This window comes from Sceloporus undulatus, chromosome 2 (genome assembly GCF_019175285.1).
Source record: "Sceloporus undulatus isolate JIND9_A2432 ecotype Alabama chromosome 2, SceUnd_v1.1, whole genome shotgun sequence".
NCBI classification, from domain to species: domain Eukaryota; kingdom Metazoa; phylum Chordata; class Lepidosauria; order Squamata; family Phrynosomatidae; genus Sceloporus; species Sceloporus undulatus.
The window spans coordinates 234,346,830-234,356,800 of NC_056523.1; the positions used below are offsets into that span (position 1 = coordinate 234,346,830).

Sequence of the window (9,971 nt, forward strand, 5' to 3'; positions counted from 1 at the left end):
TCAAAAATTTGCAGTTTGACTGCTAAAAGACTGAGCAAAGAGATCATATCTTGTCTGTATCGAAATGACTTCATTGGATCCCAGTAAGTTTCGACTTCAGTTAAAAGTGCTAGTCTTAAAGTCTGTGGATTACAAGGCAAACACTTCTGTGTCATGTTGTCCAGGGGACCCTTCACACTAAACAATTATAGCACTATGATTCCTCTTTAACTGCCATGGCAACATCCTATGGAAGTTTGGGATTTGCAGTTGATGGAGGGGTCTTTAGAATTCTGAGCTACAGAGCTCTAGTGCCTCATCAAACCACAGGATTCCATTGGGTGTTGCCATGGTAGGTATAGTGGAATCATAGTGCTATAACTATGTAGTGTGAAAGGGCTCTTGCATTGGTCCACTGTTAACATGATTTAGTCAGATGTAGTTTTTCCTCAGGTGTCCCTATGATCTGATTGTTGTGGATGGTGACCTGAAAGAACACCTCCTCAATGATGTCTACTTGCCTTCGGAATGCCCTCCTCAGCTCTTTGGCAATGGATTTGGGGGCATTCGAGAAGGAATTTTAACTGGTTGGGGCCAGTTTAAATTTATTTCTCAAAAACCTGAAATGTTTTAATTGCCTTTAGAGTTGTCTTATGTTTATATTAATGCATTTGTTTGTTTGTTTTTTATTATTATTATAGACAAAAGTTACACAAAAAAAGAACATATGTTTATATTAATGCATTTGATGTGTTAGTGGCTTATTTGATTTTATTGTTAGTACCTGGAGCAGTTCAGGGAGAAAAGCTGGGATACAAATCAAGTAAATAAAAAATAAGCACCAGGCAAAAACAATTCTCTCTTCCTTGGCTTTAAAGAACTAATGTTGTTTTAACAGAAAGCAGTGTTCATTTCACTGTCTGTTTGAACTGCGCCTGCTGGAGGCTTAGTTTGTTTTGTTTTGCTTTATTAAGTATTCTCTATTTTATTATAGTTGTTATTGTTCTGTATTAGCTACTCTAAGTATATACATTGACACTAAAGATATAATAAAAATGTGTACTAAACATTTAAGTACACGAATAGACAGTACAGTCATGCTTCCCCTGACCATGGATTTCACATCCACGGATTCAACCATCCATGGCTTAAAGATATTTTTTAAAAATAATTCCAAAAAGCAAACCTCAATTTTGCCATTCTATATAAGGGACACCATTTTTACTACCCCATTGTATATAATGGGACTTATATACAATGGATTTTGGTATCCAGAGGGGGTCTTGGAACCCAGCAGATGCAAAGGGACCACTGTACTAATTTCTAAAGAGTGACAATTTAAAACTGTTGCATGTGCTTGATTTTTCAACAAATTTTCAATCATTTTTGATTCACTGACTCGAATATCGGCTAAGCAACATATCTCTTCCCCCCCCCCCCAAGAAAGTAACATCCCAATCCTAAATGCCTCATCTTTAACATTTGTTTGCTTGTTATTTAGTTTATTACCCTGCCGTTATCCCAGCAAGGACTCAAAGAAGCTTACAAAAATTTAAAACAAAGTCTGATTATAAATATTACAAACTTTTTTTTTATAAAAACAACAATAAAATAGACAAATCTATTAAAATTCCATACAGTCAAAAGACTTTAAAAAGCATTTAAAATACCCACTATTGGCTTATCTAATATTGTGCCCTCCAGATTATACACATATTTTCAAGGGTTACTATCCACTGTGCCCCAGATGCATATTTGTGGGTGAATCAATTCTTAGCAATGAGTTCACAAATTCAATTTGGATTAAGATTACTAATCACATAATTAGAAAACTCTGAAAATCTACTGTGGCCAACTACATACGTATTAATCTTTAAAATACCCTCATATGCACTGTAATGGAGAGAGAGTGATGACACACTGACTTATCATATCACTAAGTTAGAGCTCTCTTACACCAATAATTAAGCCTGGGGTTCTCCAACTAGTAAATCCTGCCACCAAGAAAATCAAAATACAATAAAATTAGTAAAACATGATTCAAATGTGCATGATCACACCATTGGGGGGGAGTGAAGTGGTATACATGAATTCACAGAAAGCAGATGTATTTCACATGACTATCCAGTGTCAGCAAGGAAGACTAGACTCCCAAACTACATACTGTACTCTCCTCCATATTTTGGTTTAAAAAAACCACATTGCTGTGAAAACCATGCAGTAGGACCACCAGATGAGCTCTACCCTGAGAATCTTGTTTCCTTGGCAAATACAGTAATATAATGATCCATGGTTGCTGCTCTAGTACCTTCTGCATGGTGTAGTTTTTAACTGGTTTGCAGAGCATAGCAAATGGGTCCTCCACAGCCTTCAGTTTCTATCTGATCCTTCCAGAGACCAGCAGCTGTAATTACAATGATGTATAAACTATCTCTTTCCCCCCCTAAAATACTGAAACTCATCATCTCCTTGACAAAGAGTGATTCCAACACATCATTAACAGCTCTACTTGTGGTTCTTTCGGAGTAGTGCAGTATAAAACCGGAATCACTCTGTTTCCCCAAAGGCAAAAATGCTAAAATCATTGTAATGTACCACTTCTGTTTAGGCAATAAATTCTGTAATGGTGACAGGTACATCTTACAATTGACCACCATCACCAATGTTCTCATGGGATGTTTTTGGTATATGCAAACTACATGCACAAGTAAAATTTTAGCCACATGATAAAATCTAACCATTGATGTTAATGGATCCAGACGTTTGCCTTATAGCTTATACTATTTTTTAAAACACACAATAAAACAAGCCATATATGTGCATGCAAGAACTGATACATGTTTGAAATTAATGTACACTATTCCCCCCCCCCCCAAGTTTTTTGGCATTAAGTACCAGCAATAGGAAATAGAAACAAAATCCCCTTACACAGTATCTTTGCCTCAAGTAGTCTAGAGAAAACATGCTATGAAAAGAGACTCCACTTTTAGGGTTGGGTTTTTTCCCCTCCTTTACTACTTATTCATTTTAACATGAATACAGTTGCAATTGCACATGTGCAACCACTTTTGTAAACTAGGAATAAAAGGTACTTGAAATTTTTCAAAGTCCTAAAGAGTGGCTTTGGAATACATTTCTTAGAGATTTGCATGATTTTATAGTGGTAGGTATATTACATATGCAAATTTTATCTTCTAGGGCAAAGCGACAAAGAGAAGTATGAGTAGTCAAGACCCATGGAATCAAATGCCACTTTTATCAAAGCTCAAGGAATTACGAATTCCATAAAGCACAATGTTATTTTTCTAATGTATCCCTGATCCATAATGAGAAGCAATCTAACGTATAGATTTTGCATTCAATATCCCTGTCAAAAACTACATCACACATCAAATGTTAATGGCACTGGGGAGCTGGGGTGATTAATACCATAACAAATGGTATATATTACAAATTTTCTTTTGTTCTTTACTCACAATGACCGTACAGCCAGGATTTAACCTTTAAGGGTTAAAGAGTTTAATCAATGTCAATGTCTGATCTTCTGAAGGCGATAAAGAACAGTCTGTCTAGCGATACCCAACAGAACATCACTTTGTCAAGCCACAAAGCGCCCAAAAGCTTGTCAAGTAAGTTACCAGAAACCTCTTTGTGGTTAGAACTCAGCTCCTTCCTGCTTGACCTATTATTTGATATTTGACCACTTGGTTGCAAGACACTTGCTCTTTCCAGCTGAAATGTCACTGGGGCATCTTGTCAGCTCCCCGACATCTCAGCCTGACATACAATTTTACTTTTGTGTGCTACAAGGCAGAAAATGCAGGGCAATGGCCTTGCTTTAAATTCTGTCAGCATCAAAGATGGGCGTCACTCTTGGGTCCTACCAACAACAACAACAACAACAACAACAAAAGGAGCCTATTTTGAAGGTCAAAACAGCCATTACTTTAAAGTCTTGCAGGCTCAAACTAAATTTATTACCTGCAACACTGGTTTGGGAACTGCCCTTATAAAAGTACATAAACATATCATCTAAAAATCCTCCCTGCACAATTGTTTCTACTTCCTTATCAAACACAGACTTGATAAAAGGAAGAGTTTTCAGGGCCTGCAGGGACCAGATTCCACACTTAACTTAACTTGTTCCAATGGGCAAGTGGTATCATGTAGCTTTACAAGGAGCAACCTGACCTTCTCACATTGACCAGGAGTGACATTATTGTGCAGGAGGAGAAGCAGTCACATCATTTCTGTTTTGCACATCCTGCTTAAAGTTTGCAACTAAATGCTTGTCTTCAGTTGAGCTGACAAGAGAGAAGAGGGGGCTCAGTGAACCATGGCAGGGCTGCCATGAAATGACAGGAATCATTGGCATACATTTCAAATAGCTCTCTCAATCCTATTAAAGTATTGCAGCCCTGTTTTAAAATAGACAAGTATGAAACAACTTTGATAGATAGAGACTAAAATGGCTTATTGATTTTTTTTTTAAAGTCTGAGGAAAATTACCCAAAATGTGTCATTCTTTAACATTTAAAAATATATTACATAAAAATGAGCTACTAGGATAAATAAAACTTTTCTTTTAATGGACTGTTTCGCTACGCTGGGAGGGGGAAGTGTAGGCATGTATGAATAGAACTCCCCCTCCTGATCCCGACAGAGAATAATGCACAATTAAAGAAGCCACAGAAAGGCAGAGAGACGGAACTGAAACATCCTCATAAAATAGGATTTTAATTCATTCTTTTTAGATTGCTTACAAAAAAAAAAAATCAAACCCAGCATTCATTTTGCATTGCTCATTTGATGGGGGTGGGGATGTTAATGGCTGAGGAACAACACGAAGAAGGTTGAGATTGGGTTCTATTGTGTACCAAGGCAAAAGCTGCATCATAATCCGACTCGGCCTTCAGCGGCAAAAAATCTGAAATGTAACTCTGATTCATTTGGAGTAATGATCTTGAAGCTGCAGGGATACTTGAAGTGTTCCGTGACTCCTAGAGAAAATATACAGAAAGGGGATGAGGGGGACAAAGTATATGCACATTAGGCTTCAGTCAATTAATAAAAGCAGCAGAAATAATTTCTAGAATGTCTAATAGGCTTGTACTTTATAGCATCTCAACAAAGTTCATTGGCTCTAAGTCCAATTAAATTCAGCAGCATTTCAGTGTGCCATGTTTGTTGATTGACTATATCCATTAACAATTTCTGAAAACAGATTTGTGTAAATATGACACTTTTTATTAACATGCTTTCTAGTCTTACATTTGAACCCGGTGGCAAAAGCTTCTCATACAAAAGGCTACAATCATATCTTACATGATTTCCTACAGGTTAAAGTAAACCCTACAAATAGTATTTAAAAGCACATGCATATAACAGTAATAAATAATGGAACCTAATAAATAATAAAGGAGCAGGAGGAGAGAAATTCTACCTCTCCCTAATCTTGAGCTATTTCTCAGTTTTGAATAGGTGGTATCATATGTTTAATGGACGATATTCAGCAAGAACAGTAACTACCTTTCCATAAGAACCACAGACTACTGCAGAAGATATAGTTTACATACACTAAGAGACATAATTTGGGAATATAACTCCTCCTTAACAATACCTACGGTGCATTTACATTGTAGAAATAATGCAGTTTGACACCACTTTAAGTGCCGCAAGTCCATCCTGTGGAATCCTGAGATTTGTAGTTTTATAAGGCCTTTTGTTTTCTCTGCCGAAGTGCTGGTGCCTTGCAAAACTACAAATCCCAGGATTCTGTAGAATTGAGCCATGGCAGTTAAAGTGGTGTCAGACTGTGTTATTTCTACTCTGTAGATGCACCCGGAGAAAAACAACAGGTTATTCCAAAATTAATACTAAGACTCTTGAACAACACATACTATAATTCTATAGATTTAAAATGTATTTTCTTCCCATACAACTTAACACTGCCACTACCAGAAAAGCTATCAGAACAACTTTATTTAAAATCTAATTCACTCCACACACACACAGCAGGGCTACTTTAAGCACCGGCATCCAAATGCCATGGTGTGTACTGAGTGAACTTATCTTAAGTGTACCAAATGTAGGATTCAGTAACAGAGTAAAAATTGCTCTAAGGGATTATTTGGAATTCTGCTACTGTGTGCTTCAGGCTTTTTGAGAGCTTCCCGCTTCCCGCTTCCCCCTCCCCATTCCCATTACTGCTACTGGGGAGGAAAAAAAATCAATGGCTGCATCTAACACCTAGTTCAGCGATTTTCTTTGATCTTGGCTCTTTGATTTCCTGATGCAATACAAGCTGTCTTGTAGCTGGCTGAAAAGATGGACCTTTAAGAACCACCAATATGGTAGCAAGTTCAAATGGTTACCCCAAAGAGATATTTAAAAAGTAGTCATACTTTCAACTCTACAAAGGTTTTGGATTGTGAGAATGAGTTAGAGAGTAGAACATGAACTTGTAATCTTCAGCACTATTGGATTTTCTTTAGCCCTGTTGCACCTGATGTCTTGTAACCCAAGCATTTTTTTATTCTTTAATAATCACATTGATTTTAAGTGTTTTGCTCATCTGTGAAAGTTTAAATCATCCAAGTATTTGCATATGATACCAGAGAAATAATGCAAAAAGTAGCATTTTAATGTTTGCTGCATTTTAAATTGTGCTACAAAAACAAAAGCCAAAAACAAATGGTCATCTTGAAGAGAAACTCCTTCCTTAAAAAAAAAAATTATAGTCACTATAACAGTGGTGTGCAAAAAAGAAATCATCTTACAATGTTTGTTAGCAGTCCCCCCCCCCCCCCCGGTCCAAATTAAAATGCTTATCATTCCGGTTAAAAGACAACAATCTTGTTCGACATTTCCTTTTCATCAAAATGCAGCCACTTCATAAAAAGAGAAAACAACTGCAGAACTTCAAGCTGGGGGTGTGTGAAAAATCAGGTTTCCTTGGAGAGTTGCACGAAAAAGTATGAAACTTAATGATTGGCAGCTAGTCAATAGACTGTTACAGGAAAAGGCTTCAGAGTTTGGCGGAGGTGGTGGGAAGGGGGGGCAGGATCAGGTCTGTTTCAGTACTTCGGCCCAAGCTGTACCTCATAGGAAGGAGAAGATGGAATAACATCCAACAAAGGGAATGGAAATCAGATGGCCACAGCAACCTTCACTAAAGTAGGAAATGGTTTGCTGCTATTAATTTGAACTGTTTTGATCCTGAACTGTTTTGTTGCTTTCTGTTGAAAGCAAATGAAAGCAACATCCTCACAAGTATAGTTTTAACTGGAATAAAGCAAAAGAACATGGTTTGTGACTCTAAATGCATGTCTGTGCGCATTGGATTATTTATTCAGTCTTGATGCATTCCATGCCAGCGGAATGTCAGTGCATTGTAAATCCATTCTTCCTTTTAGCCTGAACTTTAAAGTGAGCTATTCAGGGTGCTGAAAGTATCCCCCCCCCCCAGCACCATGGGCAGCTCTTTTGAAGTTTGAACACTAAACCATAGAGCAGATTCATTGCTCTGGCTGCCACTGCTGCATCCCTATTTGGCACACTATCAAACTGGCATACTTCAGATGATATGCAGGAACACCAACTAAAATGGCAATAATAGTGAATGAGTTGGGACAATTATTTCAGAAAGAGTTCTATCTCTGAAACATAGGGCCTGTACAGACAGGCCAAAATAAAGCTGCTTCGGGTCATTTTGGAGGTATGCTGTTTAAATGATGCACGCGTCCTATGAGTCCAGAAGCCACACCAAAGCCACACTCTAGTCCTTAGGACTGGAGCGTGGCTTTGGAGCGGCTTCTGGACTCTTCGGATGCATGCAGCATTTAAACAGCATACCTCCAAAATGACCTGAAGTAGCTTTATTTTGGCCTGTCTGTACAGGGCCATATATAAATGTTCACCAAAGCAACTGTATTTATTGATAAACTGCTCGTAGCACCAAAAAAGACTAGGGATGCTTCACTAACCTGGCATCTGCAGTTCTTAAATAACATTGGATGTTCTTAAAAGAATGTTTGAGAAGAAGAGGCAAGCTTTTCAGAACTACCTCAAGCCCTTGCACCCTGCATTGTCTTGGGACAATATCTGGCCAGGAAAAAGGCTTTCTACCACCCACTACCACCAACCTGGCTACTACCTCAAAGCAGCCTCCCCATCTTACATATATGTGAGGACAGCAGTAGCAGAGAGTTGAGAGGATAATGTTTTCCTTCTTTCCTTTTCCCATACACTCCAGAGAGCTTCAGGATTGAATGGGTATTGTAACCTGGGAGCCCTCCCTGTCATTCAGCAGGAAGAGGAATTTGCTTCAGGCAGTATTAAGAAGTGGGGGGATTGGTGAAACCAAGACTCCAACTCCCTTTGTCTCCAGTGGTAAACCTGACTACAGCTGATAGCAGTTGCAGCCCAACAATTTCAAACAGTCCAAGGCATTCCCCATCTCCAGTATACACATTGTTGAGTGGTTTTCTGAAAAGTCACCTATTCAGAAATACAGGATGGCATCTTGTTGAGTATTTACAATGCTGTAAGCTGGACTTATGAAATCATACATTTTTAATTCAGGTTTATGGTTACTGCACCAGTGCAACAACCAAGAGTAACTCCCCAAACCCACCTTAGAAGCTTGGCAGCACCACTAGCATAAGGCCATCGAAGGTGCTGAGGAGCAAGGGGGTGAGTAGACATACATCTCCCCTCCCCTCCCAGCAGCAAGCCACTTTCCAACTAGCAATTGTGACAGGACACACAACTCCAAGGCTTCCTGTGAGTCATTACTGAAAAATGCTCCACTGTTGGAGGAGGGACTTCTTTACCCACTGCCCCACTCTCCATCACCTTGGAAATCCCTGTGCTGGTGGTGCTACCTGATGTAAGCCATGTCTGAATACCCAAGTGCAAATTAAAATTTTGAGATGCGTAAAGCAGGATGTCTGCAGAAGAACACCAACAGGCTGTTCTGCAACAACAACAACCATCCTGGCCATTTTTCTTTTTGAAAGCATGCTTTCAACCTTCTTAATAGTTGACCAGGTAGGGCTGCTAAATGTTTTTGCAGTTTGTGGATACACATACACACACCCAAACCCGGATATGTAATACTGTTTGTGTCAGGCTCTTGCTACCATCTGTAGAGACCATCCCATGGAGCACACTTATGGCCATGCATGTTGCATATATCCTCGTAATGTTTATGCAACATGTCGTTATTACTGTATGTTCCTCCAAGCCAACTCTGACTTATGGTTGCACTATCCTAAGATTTTCTTCGCAAGATTTGTTCAGCGGAGGTTTGCCATTGCCTTCCACTAAGGCTGAGACAGTGTGACTTGCCTAAGGTCACCCACTGTGTTTCCATGGCTAAGCAGGGATTTGAACATGGTCTCCCAGATTCCTAGTCCAATACTCAAGCCATTACAACATGCTAGCTTTCGTTATGCAACATGATACTGTTACTAAAAGCCAACTGTGCAGCATCTCAGGTATTCTTTGACAAAGTAGTACACTCCTTGTGTTCACTGCAAACAAATAATAGTTCTAAACATTAATGCTGACAATGTCATTTTCCTTTCTCCTTCTACCTTTTTGGTTTGCATCATCACACAGCTCCAGTATACCATTCCTGTTAATGCCAATCCTCATTTTGGGGGCCAAATAAAGCTGATCCTAAATGCATGCAAACCTCCTTCTAAGAAGAGTATGTTCCCAGAACTTTCTCTTATTGGGTTTTAGAGGCAGCTATTTTCACTGCAAACAAATAATAGTTCTAAACATTAATGCTGACAATGTCATTTTCCTTTCTCCTTCTACCTTTTTGGTTTGCATCATCACACAGCTCCAGTATACCATTCCTGTTAATGCCAATCCTCATTTTGGGGGCCAAATAAAGCTGATCCTAAATGCATGCAAACCTCCTTCTAAGAAGAGTATGTTCCCAGAACTTTCTCTTATTGGGTTTTAGAGGCAGCTATTTT

The 9,971-nt window shown here is 38.8% G+C and overlaps 1 protein-coding gene across 1 annotated transcript in view; it reads right to left on the reverse strand.

The window, feature by feature from the left end:
• Positions 1-1,440: 1,440 nt before the first annotated feature.
• CCDC171 (coiled-coil domain containing 171) overlaps positions 1,441-9,971 on the reverse strand; it is a 191,982-nt gene continuing 183,451 nt past the window's right edge. Inside the window, 1 exon segment of the mRNA XM_042453977.1 lies at positions 1,441-4,979. Coding sequence (XP_042309911.1) covers positions 4,782-4,979 — 198 coding nt within the window. The 3' untranslated portion in view covers positions 1,441-4,781.